This window comes from Dermacentor variabilis, chromosome 4, assembly GCF_050947875.1.
Source record: "Dermacentor variabilis isolate Ectoservices chromosome 4, ASM5094787v1, whole genome shotgun sequence".
NCBI classification, from domain to species: domain Eukaryota; kingdom Metazoa; phylum Arthropoda; class Arachnida; order Ixodida; family Ixodidae; genus Dermacentor; species Dermacentor variabilis.
The window spans coordinates 36,025,652-36,043,923 of record NC_134571.1 but is presented as its reverse complement, the minus strand read 5'-3'; the positions used below and the strand labels follow the sequence as shown (position 1 = coordinate 36,043,923).

Here is an 18,272-nt window from a genome sequence, read left to right as displayed (position 1 = left end):
AATCGCTTTCTACGTGACATGTAGTAGGTGTGTAAGTAAGTGGATCTTCCTTGGACGTGTAAGGTCAGATGACAAGAAGTATCGAGAAACTATGTGTTTTATAAGAAATACCTCCGCCAACGCCCCAACAACATTTTATCGTGGTTGTGGTTTAACGCCTAATCCTGGAGTGTCGCTAACGCGGAAAGATACTTAAAACGCACCACTGATATATTAAATGCGCTATAGGCATGTACCTTGTCCTTCTGTCTCCTGAAGCGTACTTCAAAAGCGATGAACGGACAACCGCCGTCATGCCACGAGTCCAAGTGAATCGCGATTGATGTAGAGTTGATAGTTATCAGTGACGGCTTGTCAGGAGCCACAGGTGCTGCAATGAAACACCGTCAATAACTGGTCAGGTTTGCTTCCTCGGAACTAAGCGTAAAAAATAAAGACTACGCTACGTGCTGATGTATAGTAACGTTAAGCGAGTTAGTCACCTAAGACATGCCAATACAAATTCATGAAATACCAAAACTGAGAGATGTGACGCAGGCTATAGCACAAACAACTAACTAACAGAAGTTTGTAGGAGAAATTGTGAAAAGATTCAAATCTGATTCGCAGACTTTGCTAAGAGTGCCAAGCAGGCATCACAAGAAGTCAGACGTAAAAAAAAACATGTTTATTTCTCTAATAAAAATGTCGGTTAGAAGTAAGTTCAAGTGTAGAGGAAAATGAAGCGTTCACGTTGATGGCATATCTATTAAAGACGTTGCAAATGATACAGAGTGTATACTGACTCACCGACTCCAATTGTTTTGGCTGAAACGATATTGCTTGGTCCCCCGTTGCCAACCGAATTGAAAGCGGATAGGTAGACTTGGTAGGAAGCACCACATGTCAGCTGGTCCACAGTGTACTCAGCTGCATCTCGAGGTACGTTAATCTTGTTCCACTCGCCCAAGTCTTTTCGCACGTGCAGCACGTAACCTAAAATCAGAATGTCAAGAGTGAAAAGTAGAAAAGAAAGAGAAATCCGAAATTCCTGTTAAACAATAGAAAAAGAAAGATGCAGATCCAACGCACATTTTGTAATCTCTATACGAAGCGAAGCTTTCGTGAAGCTGTTGGTTAAATTATATAAAACTTATCATCTTCTGCGTACAGTATTGCAGCACAGCGATTGCGTGCTTCTCCGAGTAGACGGCAGTACGCGTGTACTCCTCTACGTGACACTCGCAACTGTGGATTACCTCGCCTCCGGGATCGGCTTGGAGCGAAGTACTTGTCGTTCTGGACTGTCCAGCACTGTCCGAGACGCTGCATAAACAACGCTCGCTGACTAAAAGCCCCACCTTGGGCATTCCCGAACTTTCAGGGGGACGCACGATCGTAGAAGCCTACTGCGTACAGGGACGTCTCACTTTTCTGTTGCACTATCTCAAATACTGGCCATTCTTATTGGCCAGAAACAAGGCGAGAATACGTGCCAAGCTTGAAGGAAAGAAAAAGGCATATGAATTTTCATTTTAGTAAAAAAATCAGGTGCTTTGAAGGCGTGTACTCGTCGCCGTGAGGATATTTAAGTACTGCCTCCTGTTTCACTGCGCAACTTCTCAGCGAAGGGAGCCGGCCACCGGCACATGTGTACGGATACACATAAACATTATTAGACATTATTACATAGGTATCAGCCGATTCGTTGAACGAGTCTTGTCCTGCGTGTGAGCTACTTATGAAGACGACAGAGACGGTGGCGCCATTGCAGCTGAGGACACGACTGCGGGCTCAGGAGTGGACCTTTATTAACACTGAGCCACTGGGAAAGCGTAAGAGCGCTTCGCAGCTGTGTTAGATGACACGGGAGAGATGCCTGGCAACGCAGTTGTGTGAAAAATCATGCGCCGATAGGATGCCGCAGGTTTGTGAATGCATGCAAGAGCCTTTGCCGTATTCTTGCAACTGGAATTTCGCACACACCTGTCAAAGCAAGCGCCTCCTCCCTGCTAAAAAAAAATGAAGAAAAAGAAACGTAAGAAAATGCTGGCAGCACTTACCTAGGACATCATTCGTGTCGGATGCTTTCCAAGATACGCTTATAGATGATGATGTAGAAGACTGAACTTTGACTGCCGGAGAGGTTGGGGGATCTAAAAGACATGTTTGCCGGAATCAATGCCGGAATAGTGGAATAATTTTGCAGGTTAGTAGAAGCAGTTAGTGATGACAATGAAACAAGAACAGTCCTTTTGCTGAAATGTTTAGGTTTACGAGGAAGCTTCACTTCTGCGCCAACTCCAATTTGTCTGTTCAAATACATGTGGAACACACCTATTAAGCAAATATTGAACTGATCTGATTAAATGTTACATTTATGAGAAAAGGCTAAATTCTACCGACTGTGAAAAGGAAATTTTTGATTTACAACCTCGAATGATTTTACGAAAATTGCTGAAGATTGCTGACTTAAAAAGCTGAACCACAAAGTTTGCATATCCTAAGATCAATTGCAAAAGCAGATAACGCAATTAAGAAAATTGCATCTGTTAAAGCATTTCAAATAGACTAATGTGATGCATGAGTTTGCAGCTGACAGGAAATGTTCACAATGCTTACGAGGGTTTCGCAAGTCTTACTCATGTATAAGGGTATATCGGCAGTGTATAACGCATCAATTTTACCCGTTTTAAAGGTCTTAAAAGGGCCCTGAACCACTGCTCGGGCTTGGTGAAATAACACAGTCCGCGGGTAGCATACGCTGCTGTGAACATCTCAGCACCTCGACATTGTGCTGTCGAACGCGGTTCGTAGAGCTCGCAAGCGGAGCGCAAAGTTACCTTTCTCTCGAACGCTCTCTTTTCAACAGAAGCCTCTATTCATTCTTTTCTGGACGCTTTATTTGGTAATGAAAGGATTCTCATACGCAGCTGCTATTGGTAGCTGCAGTCGGCTACATAACGTAGATACCACGGCCGCCGCGGGGTGCCGCCACGAGTCCACTGGCTAAGCGCACTGCGGCTCGCCGAGGACAACCGCGTTTGTCTTATGTTTAGCGCGTCGTAGGCACCGAATTCAGAAGTTATGGTGCCTACGTCAACATCCAAATTAAATTTGAACTGCTTGCCACGGTGTCATTTAGAAGGCGGAGCGTTGTGGAGAACGCCTAAATCCACGTAGCCCTCGCAGTGCAAGGCATTGATGAAGGAACGGGAGCACAGCGGAGGCCCCCGTGTTCGACTCCCAATAACTATGCTTCTGCTGAACGCATTGAAGTACTTTTTGCGGTAAAGTATTTCTGAAGTAGCCTATTTTCACTTCAAATGCCTTTCTCCACTTCGATAAAAGGTAGTACAGGGCCGCCTTAATAGGAGCACTGCATATTTTTTTAGATATCGTTCTTTATTGTAGAGTTACAAAGTTGTAAAGCTGATACACTTGACCTTATTTTAATTATGGGATCGACAAAAACTGTTTCTTAGAAGATAGATATGGTATAAAACGAAAGTATGCTACTTCCAATCAGTGAATTCGAACATTTCCGTTTGAATGCAGCATACCTAATCAAATTCGGCGCAGTGGTTGCTGAGAAAAATGATTTCACCGTTTCTATCTATCCGTATGGGGTTCGAGCCCTCGAGCTAAAGCTTCCTCTTGAGCCAGGGTTAAACATGACTACTAAATTTGTTTAGGCTTGTGAATTTTTATTTCGAAAGTATATTTTTATTCACTTTGGACAAAACACTTGCATATTGTACAGAAGAATGATTGCGAGGTTGGGTTTATTGTTCTCTTGCGATGTCGTGTAGTTATTCATTATCAAAGAATGACCGTCTAGACCAGAGCAGACTGTCAAAATGCATGACGTCACGCCGATCTGGTGAGGAGATTGCTCGGGTGCGGTGCCACCTGTAAGTCGTATTTGCGCATCTACTGGCTTGCAATGCCTTTTTGTCACGGTAAGAAATAAAATAGAAATGAAAGGCAGGGAGGCTAACCAGGACTGAGCCCAGCTGGCTACTTCGCCCAAGTCAAAGGGGAAGAAACGATTAAGAGAAGGAAGAGAAAGACAACAGTTGATGTACACTGGGGCAACTGATATAATGAGAATCGTCAGAGGTGTATCACACACCCTTGCTCACTCCGGTTGCCTTCAGAATTTACAGCATCGCTTTTGTGACCTTCTGCAGCTGTGAATCGCGAGACCTTAAGACCTTCTCCAAGAAGAAAGATCTTCCGTTAATCTGGTTCAGAGTGGTACGGAGTGCAAGAGTTTCATTTTCGAAGGACGGGAGGGCACAGAAGGTGTTACGCAATTTATTCGCCTCTACATCATTTGCATTTGGCGCTAGCAGTCATCCCAATCTGCAATAAGTATTCTTTGGGGAATGCAATGTCATGGCAAAAGCGGCGCTTTTGCTATTGCAGAGCTTAATTTACTAATGCAGTTTCATTAAATGGCCTCTTGCTTTCTCTCAAAGGAATGAATATATTGTCAAAATAAGACAAGCTGAGAATAAAATAGAATAGCACAGAATAAAATACAGGTTTTCGGAAGATATTCGTGATTGTCATGAGAGAAGCCGTAAGCGGCAAGCAATTAAGCCACGCGCCCTTACCGTTCTTTAGCGTCTTAACAAATATCTCTTCCGATGGTGGGCCCGCTCCTTTCGTGTTGAAAGCTTGCACTACGACGCTGTAGTCGGTGTTTCTTTTCAAGTTGGTGATGTGACACTCGTCATGAAGGTTTGCCGGGGTGAGCTCAAGAGTCTTGTAAACATAGGTGTCCGTGGTGTCCTTCACTTTATATCCCACGTAGTAACCTTTCAATGGGCCAAATTGTAGGTCTTTTCTTGGAGGCTGTAAACAGCGCGCAGAAACCTTTTTACTGCAGATAATACTGTGAGGAGGTTTGTTTTGCGACGAGGCTGTTCGTGCGACTACTAGCGCTCAAAAACTACCGTATTCACCTGCTCTCATGAGCTTCGAAAAAAATATATGCAAGAAAACCAGATCACTCGCGAAGTGTATATTTCAAAGAAATGCGGAACATATTAAAAATGATATATAAGCGAATATTGAAGTGTAGGGGTAATTAGAGATGCATGAAAATTGCTAAATCCTCGTTTTCGGCCTGTTTATATAAGCGTTATATGAAACACTTACAAAGTTTCCCCGCTGCTCTGAGAGGACCAAAAAACAACAGCTATTTTATATTTGAAGAAAATGGGAGCATGCTGTGGGTGACGTGTACGGAAATTACGATGCGTGTAGGGTAATTACCTATGGACCTTAAGAGTAATTACTGAATACATGATGTCTCCCAATTCACGTATACCTTTTACAAGGTGTATAGTTGGTTTTTACGGTATCCTCGGTGAACTATGTGAGGTACGGTTTTATATTTCAATAAGGTAAGAAGGAAGTTGCACGTGACGCATCAGAAATGTTTAGTCCGTCTAGGTCAATTACCTGCTTTCACAGAAAATTAATTTTCTAAGTGTTCCAAAGTATCATACAGCTGTTGTCCGCAATGTTTCACAGAGTATTAAAAGAGATGTACGTGATACCAAGTTAGTATTAGGTGGAAATGGACAGCATGTTAAATGTAAAGTGTGACGAAACGTCCGCGTTACTAGCTTAGTTAGTAGCTTTACAAATAATTACTTAAAACCTTTGTGTTACTTTTCTAGTGCGTTGTGCGTGGTTGGCCCTACGTTTCTGTAGCGTCCACGGTAAAGCATACAAAGCACGTTGTTTACATTTGTTAAAATAGGAGGCGCGTGATGGGGGATGTGTCATGGATGTGTGGATGTGCAGCAATTACGGCCTTTGCAACAAACATCGTATGCAAGCGCTCCGGGGTGCTATAGGCGTCTTTTATGAGTGGCGCACAATTTAGTCTGCTGCCCTAGGGAAAATATAAGTGTCGCCTAACTAAAATTTCAAGAAAATGAGGATAGCTATATTATAAATGAGTACGCGCAGTTAAACACGTGTGGTTAAATTACAGCATTTCAGAAAAAAACTACTCGAACAAGCGCTAGAAAGCGTTATATGGTTGTTTTGTGTTGTTTCCCAATGTTCCACGAGAACTCTGGGCCACAGCGAGCTTGCATTTAATAAAAATGGTGGCTTGACAAAACCGCAGCGTTTATCGCTTACATACTGGTACCGTAAATCGTTTTCACATTCTCCGAGGTTCGCATTAGGTGTCTCAGGCACTCTCATTGAATTAAACAAGACACAATGTTCATTTTTAGTTAAAATAGGAACCACACCATGAGTAATTTGTAGGCGAACTTCAAGTTGTGTGGGTTAAAACGAATATAAGTGCTCGAAAGCCTTATGCCGCAGTTTTTTTTTGTTTTTTACTGTAGCGAAAGAATAACTCACGTCAAGTTCATATTCGATGGATGTGGGGGGCATGCTAATCTTCATCTGTGGCGAAATGCTAATGTTTCTTGTTTGATCAGGAGCTTTGCTAATAATTACAGTATCTTCGTTTTTCCCCCTATTATCGTGACTTATACAATGTTCGCTTTCCTAGGCACCCTCAGCGAACTCAACAAATCACATTGTTTATGTTTGGTTAACACAGCGGACAGACTCTGGACGATGCAGCCAAAGCTCAAAGTGTATGAGTTAATTACGGCCTTTGCTATAACTACTTATAGAGATCCTCCGGATTGTGAAAAGTGTGTTTTACGAACGGCGCAAGATTTGCTCGATGCCCTGCAAAATTCTAAATAACACGCAGATCATGTTTACTGAAAACAGGGAGAACGTTGAGGAACACTGTCGCTTGAAGTTAAATGTGTGTGGCTCAATTGCAGCTTTTATGAAAGATTCGTTTAGAAAGTGTTCAAAAGTATTATGTGCGGGCAAAGTTTCAAGCGGGCGAGTTGTATGCGGGCAGAGTTCTTTAAAGTGTGTGGTTTGATTACAAGCAACTTTAGTTCTTAGTGCAACTTCTGGAAAGAAACAGCTTCACTGTTGGATGTGATTGATTGGGATATCGGGATGTGATTCTGAAAGGTCGAAAGCGCTTGCTGTCTTTATTTTTTTTCAAACGAAACATTCTTGTTTGCAACATTTCTGTGGATGAAATAGAAAAAGGTGTACGTATTTACCTTCCACCATACTTTGATCGACTGTGAGCCTGTTGCTTCAGCCCGAACTTTCTGTGGTGGCCCGCCAGGTGCTTCAAACAAGAAAAAAATAAAAATAAAGACAACCGTATGTTAGCTTAATGCTTGGAGAAATACTTAAGAAAAAAAGCACTTTTGCTTAAAGCTAGGACGACTGTGATCACAATTTGCGCATCTGCTTCAGTACAAGTTATTGAAACACTGCGCTGGAGGGAAGTTTTCTGGCGTCTTACATAAAAAGTGACCATAAGAAACTTTGGAAAGCAAGGTTCATATTTTCATGCCAACTCTTCATGCAATCGCTAATATTAAGGAAGTAATAAGAAATGTGAAATGTTAGTGCTTTGGAAAAATATTTATTGCTAGAGATGTTGATGTCGTTGTCTAGTCATTTGGAATAATATGCTTTAGTAATTTATTCGTCCAAGTCAAGTCTGTACGGTCTCTGTCTATATGCTTAAGTACAGAAGGCGAACGTATGAAAAGCTAGGAAGCCTAGAAGCTAGGAGTTTCTACATTACTTGACCTCAAGATTCGCGCCGCCGTGGCATTTGGCTTAATATTGCCGACATGTCACTAAAGGTCGAGGGAAGACGAAGATTTGCTGCAACTTGCGAAGTGCTATTCAGCCAAATGTCCATCAAATATTTTGTATCAAGCGGTGCCCTTGTATAGAGATCTCACCTTCAACATCCGTTCGCACGTGCGTCTCGGTACTGGCGTCGCTGTGCCCCAAGGAATTGAAAGCGAAAATCCTGAAGACATAAAGTGTCACCGGACGTAGGCCTCGAATCTCCGCGGTCGTTTCCGAACCCGGCACGGTTACGTTGGACGACTTGTGGTGCCACGATTCTGAGAGAAAGACGACGGGGCAAGGAGGAGCGTTTTTTTGTAATGCGAGAATGCGGGGACGAGAAATTAATTTTCAGCCCTAAAATGTCTCGAATAAAAAAAACGTAACGTATAGTCTGATCTACACGAAGTTCTCAGTGCAGCGCCGGTAGATGTTCTGTTTACTGTACTAAGCTCGATATCCGAGTTTTATCCTTGTAACGTCGTGGTTCCTTGCAGCCCCATTGCTGCTTGCAATACACCGCTCGAAGCATTAAAAGCGAAAATAAGTTCGAACTTTACGTGGGTTTGAACTAAGAGCCCTACGACGTGGATGCTGAGAGCCCCATGACTCCACAGCCAAAATTCACGTGTGGTTAAGATAAGTTGCGTTATGGGCTTACTCTCCGAGTTGAGAAAGTGGTTTTCACCGGCTACATTAAAGGCAGCATCCGAAAAAATAAAATTATTTCTTTCGTCATTGAAGTTAAGCCATATAAATAGCCAAGAGCCAACATAGCAAGGAACTCTCCTCCTCAACGTCTTAGCCAATTATGCAAAAAAAATAAAGAAACACAAGAAAGAAAGAAAGTACGAAAGTAAGAACCTTTACACTCGTAACTACGCACTACAAAATGCTTTTAATTATTGACTTAAATATGACGTAAAATTACAAATATATTTGCTTACTTATTTGTAATATATGTTAAAGTACAAGATGCAATTAAACAATGAGCAGGGCGCCTCTTTGTTTTTTCTATTCAGTCATGTCTGGCTAAAGATTGTGTAACTGCCAGGTCGGCGGGGCAGGTCTGTTTATATCCCCTAATATGCCTAAGCGATGCTCAAGATTCTCCTTCGCTTCTCACTACACATTAGTTGGGTTCTAACCAAACTGTCGTGGCAACACAGGCGAATAAAAGAAAGCAACTTCACGAGTGCTTCGCTAACAAAGTCGAATAAAAAAATTTAACTTTGCTAGCGCAGTGCATTCCACATAAAGAATAGAATAACGGCAGGGAAGGGAAGAGTTGCGTTGCAAATTTACTTTCATAGATTATGAAATGGTAATTACAAAAAAATGTGAAAGCGATTTCGGGAGCGACATAAAATCCGTAAGGTATTGCGGAATGAGCAAACGTTATGGCACTATCAAGTGGCGAGTGCAGAGGTGTACGAGCCAACTCCATGACTTCCGAGATTTACGACGCAGCTATTTCAACCGCCTCTATGTTCGCTTTCGAGCTCGAGCGCGGATGAAGCGTACACACTGTATGCCTCCGTACAAGCCGAAGTCACTTCCTTTATGTTCCCGCGTTGAGTTGTGCATCTTTGGAACAGTTATTCCAGACACGTGTATCTGACAGAATGGAGGACTACAGATTTCACCACGTCACAGATAACCAGAACTGCAGTGTACGGTGGCATCCAGTTGAAGGCCAAATGTGAGCATGGCTGATGTAAACATTTGCTCGATTGTATGCCTGGGGTTACTAGTTCATGCGAAGGAATACACTGCACTGGAGCTGCTTAGCTGAGTCTGTCCTTCTTTTCTTTTTTTAGCTACGTGATCACAGAGTATAACCAGAAGAGCTTAGGCCAATGCTCACGATACTATAGTTTAGCGCCTGCTTGAAGTGGTTACGATATTTTGCCGTAAGTTCCACTCATTACTTTCGAGCCAGATCACGTTACCGCGCAACAACAACAACAACAAAAATACAATGTTGCCCATAACACGAAGTGATGGAATAGCAGACACAATATTATAGGCTGCTAGTCTTGTACTGTTTCATCTGGTATCGGTTCGACTAAACCTTCCAAAACGAGTGCGAGGGATCTATTTTCGAGAAGAAGAAATATTTCTTAAAGGACCCCTCACCAAGTGTGACCACTCTGAGCCGACAAGCGCAGTTCATACATTGCGCGATAACGATCATTTCTGCAAAGTATTACATCGCTACGTGTCGCGGAAAAATCTGAAATTTCAAACCGAACGCCATTTTTTCTTCTCCTCGCGGCCGCCGCGCTCCAAGCCAGAGGCTAGTACACGGGCTAGTGCGCCTACGTACACGTGTTTACGCTGTGACGTCGCTCGTGGTGACACGTGACTTCGAGAATTATTCAAGGCAACATTTTCTTTTTGTGTATGTTGCTTGAATAGACGAAATAAAGTTCACAGAAATAATAAAACACGTAAACCGAATGTATGCATGTTTTTGTTTTACTTCGAACCGCAGCGAGAGAGATGTACTTCCGTTTCGTCTGCTTGTTCTCACGTCGTGCGGTCGCGCGCACAGACACCGAAACTATGTCATTTTCTACTGTAATCCAGCGCGCGATCATGCTCTATGATCAGTTTGTGTCTGCCTCAGTATTCGTGTAGCACTGACCTATACCGCTAGTCAGGTGTCCTTGTGCACAGCGCGTAATATATTGTGCTGCGCGAAACGAGACAATCACGACAGCTCTCGCGCGACGCCGTCAACGGAAGTGTGCCGCGCCGCAAAAAAGCGAGGAGAAAAAAAATGAAGGCGGGGCCCATGACGCATGCGTCACGCGATCCTCGAGCTCTGGCACGGGAGAACGCAGAGAAGGAATTTCGCTTGCGTAGGCTAGACGGTGAAAATGGAGAGAGTGTCTCGCTTGGCACTGGAGCTCGCCTTCTGAAATAATGGCTTCGCGACGCTGAAATATTTATATCTCTGCTATTAACAAGCTGATGCGAAAAAATGTTGTGACAGAACGCTCCTTAGAGGACGCGTAAAAGCTTTCAGCGTATAACCAAAATTTGCTATGGGGCCTGGTGAGGGACCCTTTAAATGGCGACTGCAATCCACTTCGCCGTCCTTTGTGGAGGGTGGCGCGCTTTTGTGGTTAAACAAGTGCGGAGACATGGCTTCTTCCTTTTCCTTCCCATCCTGCCTTTCGCTCCTTAGAATTATCTTCGTTTTAATACTATCCACTCGCCGCTGCTCTATAGATCAGGCGCCGAGTGTGGCGTCAGCCGATCACTGATCTCCAGATGCATTATTCTTTTCTGTCGTAACATCGGTACATGCGCGATATCTTGCGCAGTAAGCCCGGCATAGCATTCATAGCATAGTATCAGTTGGAGTAAACGTTTCCCAGATGCGCGTGGTGGGACGTCTTGTCGTTAAAAAGCAAAGCTTCATTGGGGAAGTAGCGTTCCGCGGTTAAATGGAAATACAGCCAACTATTTCTTCCTCTTTCTTATCCCAATTTTCGCATTTTAGCACTAGCTTCAATTTCAGCTTTCGCGCCTCGGTGCTTGTTTAGGAGTAAACTGCAAAGCATGGTGTCAGCCAACCACAGCAGTTCGCAACCAATGTGAAAGCGCTCGTAACGTGGCGTCACAGCCAATGGGAGGTTTCGCTGCTGCAGACACCGTGTCGCTTTTTTCGTTCGATGGGCATTTTTTTTTTGCTTTCGCATCAAAAGACATGTCGCTGCTTAATATTCAGTCACCTGTGTCTTCTCTGTACTGTATGATATACTTGGTGACAGCGCTGTTTCCGCTGTATGGTGTAATCCAGGAAAGCTTCGCGTGCCGACTACCGTACTCCAGCAATTTAACTTCTTGCGGGCTGTCCGGCGGCTCTGAAAAAAAATAAAAATAAACGTAGACGCAAAAAGCGGGTCATTCATGTACTCTGTGCCTCTCGCGACAGGAGAAATATCACGCGCTTCCTGAGATTAAACAGATAAAGCGTGTTGAAATCCAGAACAATTATTTTTTTTTATCACATCACTACGTGCTCTCAGAAGAAAGAAAGAACGTAGAAAACCTTAGCACACAAGGAAGCACTAGCCTTGAGTTTAACCAGTCTTTTGCTTGTGCTTTCAGGAACTGTCCTCAAAATTTAGCGGGCCATAAAGGAATTAATGCTGCAGTAGGCCTACAAATTACACCCTCTTAAAACCCGAACACAGCTCAGAGACATAAGAGCTTTTCAAGTAAGTGCCTATTACCAACTCAAGTAAAACTCTTGCTTGGGCTAGTTGGTTCATGCTTGAATTAGTAAAGGCAAGGCGTAGAAGACCAGGTCTCAAGAAGAAGAACACAAACGACAGGACCGGCGCCACTCACAACTAAGTTTATTTCCGCAACAAGCCTGCCTTATGTAGGTTAATCAAGCCGGGTCACATAGGAAACTTTAGAAGTAAAAAAGCTGCAGTCTATCGACCACTCAGGAATCATATCTGGCACAAAATATCAAATGAGCAAACAAGAACCACACGTGGAGCAACACGGGAAGCAATTCATCAAGTATAGTCTTTTCCAAGCCAACGGGGACAAAAAACGAGACATAAAGAGTACGGTCTACGCTTCACTATGAAACTATCCACAACATAACACACTTCAAACGCCTAAGGCCCAGTCAGTGATTAAACCCGCATGACTATGGGAATAATTACTAACGAATAACGGGGAAAAAACATGAATAAAGGCGTCTAAGTACAGCGTCTGCGTCAAAACTAACATCTCTAATAGTCACCCACATAAAAAAATTGATAAAACATGTGACCGCGCGAAAGAATGAACCACGTGACAAACAAGGAAATGGACAGAACAGTTGAACGATAAAGATCTAAAAAACAGTGTCTGAGTCAAAAAGAAAAAGACGCAACAAAAGCTTAAGAGCCACTAGAAAGAGCCACTAGTGGCGTCGGTCCTGTAGTTTGTATTCTTCTTGAGTCCTGGTCATCTGCGCCTTGCCTTTACTAATTCAATTACCAACTCGTATGGTTCCGAATGTGAAAAACCTAATTTTTTCTTTAATACTATGGTGAGTTGCCGACAGCAACATCTCCATATACAGATGAATGTCCTCACAATGAATGCCTCTACAACGAAAGAATCAGTATAACGAAGGGTTCAGTATGCCCCTGCCAATTTTCATCTCTCACTGGTATCGTGAACGCCTCTACAGCTATGATTATCACAGCAAAGTTGCCTATGCAACTAAAGAATTAGGCGTTCCGGAAGGCTGATCTATCATATTACTATTGACGCACGTAGCGGTAGTGGCAGTGCCCTTCTCAACCGCCCCATGTATGCGGTGAGCATAGGGAGCACCGGTTGGCACTACAACAAACACCGCGCAGGAGGCGGAGGACTCCACAGTGGCTGAGGTTGTTAAGGACTCAAAAGCTCTGGAGAGTTTAGGCTATGTGCGGTGTTATGTGCAAGATGTCTGAAAAGAATATAGGGTCCTTTTATTCTGATAAACTTGTGCTAGAGTGCCAATGTAAGTGCTGAAACTATACTTAAGCGAAAACACAGGCACACATATATCACCTACGGAGGTTGTTTATGGTCGTGTTGCTAGCTTTGCCACTGCAAACCGACTATAAAAGCAATGAGTTTTCCGGCCATCTTGTAAATTGCCCTATGCACATCCTCAAATGTATATGTGAGAATTTATCCGTAATCGGTCCAACTGCGTTCGCCGTTGGTTCAACGGCCACACTGTAACGGGTTGTTTTAAGAGAGCGTTTCCGCGCGCTGACACTCCTCGACGCAGCTCCTGAGGTTGCCGGCAGTGGCACGATTAAGTAGACAAATCAGTGACCGCCATTACATACAGTGAATATTCTTTGGACAACCCCTGCAAGCATATGAATATTCCTAAAATGCGTTGAATTTGTGCAGTGTGCGTCCCTCACCCACTTTGCGCGTCCTGCGGAAATCCCTCGCACGCGCGTAAGGGACGACATGGTCACAGGCTGCGTATATTGCCCCAGCATATTTGCGGTTTTCGAGTAGTGTTCGCTATGAGGAATATTATGTTCACAGCCCACTCTGTGTGACAAATGCAAGATCACGTGTACGGTGAACAAGAAGTTCAGGGCTTTCTGTCACCTTGGACACCTATTTTGCTACCGATAACATCACAATATATGCACGTTCTTTTTCTTCTACATACGTTCCTTCTAGGGCCTTTCTTTTCATTCGCCCTATTTCCTCTAGAGCATCTTGAGGCGAAACCGCTTTTTCATTAAAGAGCTCTCTCTCTCCAGAGAACAATGTACCTATGAATGTAAACATAATAGGTTCAGATTATAATTTTAACATACGAGTAAACATAATTCTGTCATGAGGAGAGTGAGTGACAAAATCTCTGGGAAAAAGAATATTCATACGTAGTAAGAAAACGGTTCAGAGGAAACAATAATTAAACATCCTTGACAAGATATTAAAAACTGCATGTCCGGATGTGTCTTATATTTGTATCCTAAACGGGACATGGATGTTGGGTCATGCTTTATATGTCCCACGGATGAACTGTCTTCACTGGCAACATGGACTTGCACATTTCTGTGGACGCTAGCCATGTATGTAGTGCACAGTTACTATTACTGTATCGTCCTGATAAAATTGTGTCGTCATTGTAGCTCGCAGCCTTCGCCTCGCCATATGATTTCTTTTTTCGAAACACGTGAATATTCCGAAGTCTAGTTACTGAGTGATTTGCGTTGTGTAAGAAATAAGGATATTTTCACTCGAAGAGCGAAACACTGAAAGCAATAGCAAGATTAAGCGTTCCGCTAGAGCTACACAGGCGGTTTTTCACAACTCGCGGGAGCAAAGTGTTGGCGAGAGAAAGAGAGTAAACATTTTTATTTTAAAAAGAATGTTGACGAAGCGCGGCCCGCGAGGCAACGGCTGCTGCGCCGCAGAAACAGCACCCTAGCAACAAGCAGGCGTCTAAAAATGCTGGCGTGGTGTGAAAGCGCCACCGGTGGTGCTGCAGGCGCCGCACCTCGATGGTGCACGACGAGAGATCGTCGGAAAACCGTGGACGTTAGTCAGCGCCCAACGAAAGAATTAGGTAGTTTTATCTTGACGTTTGCTGTCCATTGCGCTCAGACCAGTGTATGCACTCGATGCGCCACGGTGTGGTGTACATACAGCTGCTCAGCACGAAGGCTAGTAGCGTGTGCGGGCGCAACGGTCGTGCCAGCAGGGGAAGCCGAAATCCTGCCCTGGCTCTGCTGCAGAGCTTATTGGGCCTAGTGTGACCGCGCACTCGCTCGACTTTGTCGTCCTCGCAGCCAAACGCTTTGCGTGTCACTAGCGTCTCATAAAGATCCTAAACCTACGCGCGCGGGCTGCACATGCACCGTCGGCACTACGACATCACAACTGCGGCGGTGGCGACTGTGAGGCCCGCATGCAAGCACAAGACTGGCACGAGGGCTCCCCTAGCGGTGACAAGCAGAGGGCGCCTGGAATCGTCCGTATAAAAGCTATCGCAATAAAACTGCTTTCAGAGCACCATGTATACGGGCCGGTATAGAACGCCTTGGGAGCCCTACCTTGAAGGATCAGTTGCATGTTCGTGTCGTCGGAGCCATAGGCATTTCTGGCGAGACACGTGAAAAGGGCCGAGTCCCGCCGGTCCGCACCTCGAATCGTTATTTCGGACACAATGCCACCGCCATGCACTGTTTCGTTCAGTTCATATCTGCAAAACCAAGAGAGAGCAATCTGCGTTGGAGTGTGTACACATGGTTACTTAAAAACAAAAACAGCAAGACTTGAAGAAACTTTGCACTCAGAAATGTCTTAGCGATAATCAAGTTGTCAGCCCCAAATTATGTAATTCTTTGGCACCTTCCTTGCCTTGTGGAGGAATTGATAAGCGGTCGCTCTAGAAGGTAATTTATTGCCTTTGCTTTACGTGCGCTTGGAATAATTATTGTACAGCTTGATAGTACTATGAAAACGAGCTTTTCTCCTCTCATTCTAGGAAAGAAATAAACTACAAGTGCCAATAATTGTGTAGAGATAGATTGGTATGGAAACATCAGAACGAAAAAAACCAGATTCAAAATGCTTTTAGTCCAACATTCATGTTTTTTTTTATTGACACGGGTCTTCACTATTTTCCTAACAAAACACGTTGCCGGGCTAGTTGGGGACGAATTATTTTTTCTTTCTTAAGAAAGTAATTCAGTGCTACATTTTTAGACTAGGACACAGAAAGAAATGACAGGACAATATTATGGTCAGCGTGTGCGCTTCATGACGAAGGTCGCTTTTTTATTCGAGCGCTATTTTTGATCAGAACGCGAAGCAGAGATCATGTATACGTTTTAGTCTGTAATGGCTGTTGGCTTATGGCCGAAGCTTCCACCGTGACTAACAGCCACTAAAACTCGCTTTAACCCTTGCAGACTACTTTTGCGATTAAATTGTTTTGTAAATGATGATTCTGCTTATCAGTGTCAAGAGCATTTATTGATGACCTCATACCTAGGGTCCTCCTTCGGGTCGAATGATTGCTTGTCTCTTGACCAGGTAATGATAACCGGCTTGTCTCCAAAGGCTTCACAGCGAAGCCTGGCGATGTGGCCTCTCTGAACGCTTTCGGCCTTAAATTTCATTTTAAAGTGCGCAGCCACTGAAAAAGAAGGCAATAATTGCTTGCGTGAGAAAAATAAGAGCAAGGAGGCATCTGATATGCACTTGTAAAGTTCTTACAATAAGGCTGGTTTTTGGGGAAGCTGGTGCAACACATGCAGGGAAAGATATACTGGGGCAAACGAAGGCAACACACAGATACATACACAAGCACAAAGAGAGAGAGAGAGAGAGGTTACAAGAACGAACGTGTAACAGTGGGAAAATGCACAGGTAATCCTTTATGAGAATACTTGGCATAGGCACAAGAAGGCGGCACAAGATGTGCCGACTACCAACACTAACATGAAAAATAAATAAATAAATAAATAAACACACACACACACACACACACACACACACACACACACACACACACACACACACACACACACACATATATATATATATATATATATATATATATATATATATATATATATATATATATATATATATATATATATATATATATATATATAGCAAATTTGACTGTTTGCTGCTCTCCTCTTTACACAAAGGAAATTAGTTGTACTTACTAAGTGAATGCAAGAAATGGTACATTAATGGAATTGAAAGTGGATCAAAAAACAACTTGCCGCATGTGGGGAACGATTCCACGTCCTCGCATTACGCGTGCGATGCTCTATCAGTTAAGTTACTGCGCCGCCGTTTTCCCATCCATTTTCGGGGGTATTTATGTGTTGCTACCAGAACTAACCCTAGGAGTGTTAACCAGCGCCACCACTCACAAACCTTGGAACAATCTTTCTGCCTGTGGCAAAAAGATGTTCCACATCTACTTTAGATGTAGATAGATTAGATACCGATAGATTAGATGAAGATAAATGTTCCACATCTATATTTAGATCTTACCTAAATCTATAAGCTGAAGAAGCCATACATAATATGTGATTTTCGCATTCGCAGCCAGTAGATTAGCGTCCTACAATATCAAACGTTATTAGTGACTTGATGCGTTGCGTAAAAAAAAAAGCTAGACACCTGAGCCGAACATTCACTAAGCAAGAAAAAAGAAAGAAATTAAGAAAATGAGTAAATTAAGAGTATCAGCAGTGCCGAGATGCTTGCCCAGAACCGCCACTGGTTATGCACAATGCATAGTTCTTTGCATAGAAAAGAACGTGCACAACTGCAACCAGTCATTAAAACAATGGCATAAAAAGAAGATCCACGCACAAAAATAAAATAGAAAGCAATTGTTTCCCAAACTAGAGATTTCAACGAACATTATTTGTTAAGGAAGAAAAACAAGGAGACAGAGAAAAAGAACTTGTATAAAATGAGGCTATAAATATTTAAAAAAAATATACCATGGACGCTGAGTTTTACAACTTTGCTGAGAACCGGTGATATTCCATTGGAAGCTTGACAGAGAAAGAAGCCAGCGTCTTTTTCCTCGGCGTTGTGGACAGCAAGTGAACCATTCTCGAATACGTGGATTCGTGAACTGCTGCTGATAGCCCTGTAGTCACCGGGAACGTCGCCTACGATGAACGAAGCATGGGGAAAAAAATGAATGCTTAAAATATATACTGAGTACAATCAACTGTGCAAGGAGGCTATAGTTACTTAAAAGCTTATGCATGCAAGCTATTTGGTATGAATCCACGGGTGAAAAACAGCGCAAAATAAGCACGGACAAGGGAGGAACATAGGACGAAAGCTGACTGCCAACTACTTGGGTTCATTGTGCGCATATAATAATGTACCTATAAAGAAAGGGAAGATGAAGGGAAGGTTTGTTATCTTGCTCTTCATCCGTGCGTGCCTTAAGTGATAGAAAGTGGAATCTTAATGATGAAACCAGATTAGTGGCGGAGATACATATCCTCTTTGTCAGTTAGGGCAAATGA

At 43.3% G+C, this 18,272-nt stretch overlaps 1 protein-coding gene across 1 annotated transcript in view; it reads right to left on the bottom strand.

Moving 5' to 3' along the window:
* Positions 1 to 18,272, bottom strand: part of LOC142578184 (cell adhesion molecule Dscam1-like) — a 106,965-nt gene that overhangs the window by 9,885 nt on the left and 78,808 nt on the right. The window contains exons 12-21 of the mRNA XM_075687585.1: positions 17,730 to 17,903; positions 16,249 to 16,396; positions 15,309 to 15,457; positions 11,454 to 11,585; positions 7,818 to 7,985; positions 7,116 to 7,186; positions 4,602 to 4,842; positions 2,043 to 2,135; positions 790 to 975; positions 237 to 370 (exon numbers count right to left, since the gene is read on the bottom strand). Of these exons, the coding sequence (XP_075543700.1) occupies positions 237 to 370; positions 790 to 975; positions 2,043 to 2,135; positions 4,602 to 4,842; positions 7,116 to 7,186; positions 7,818 to 7,985; positions 11,454 to 11,585; positions 15,309 to 15,457; positions 16,249 to 16,396; positions 17,730 to 17,903 (1,496 nt within the window). The remainder of the gene's footprint in view (positions 1 to 236; positions 371 to 789; positions 976 to 2,042; positions 2,136 to 4,601; positions 4,843 to 7,115; positions 7,187 to 7,817; positions 7,986 to 11,453; positions 11,586 to 15,308; positions 15,458 to 16,248; positions 16,397 to 17,729; positions 17,904 to 18,272) is intronic.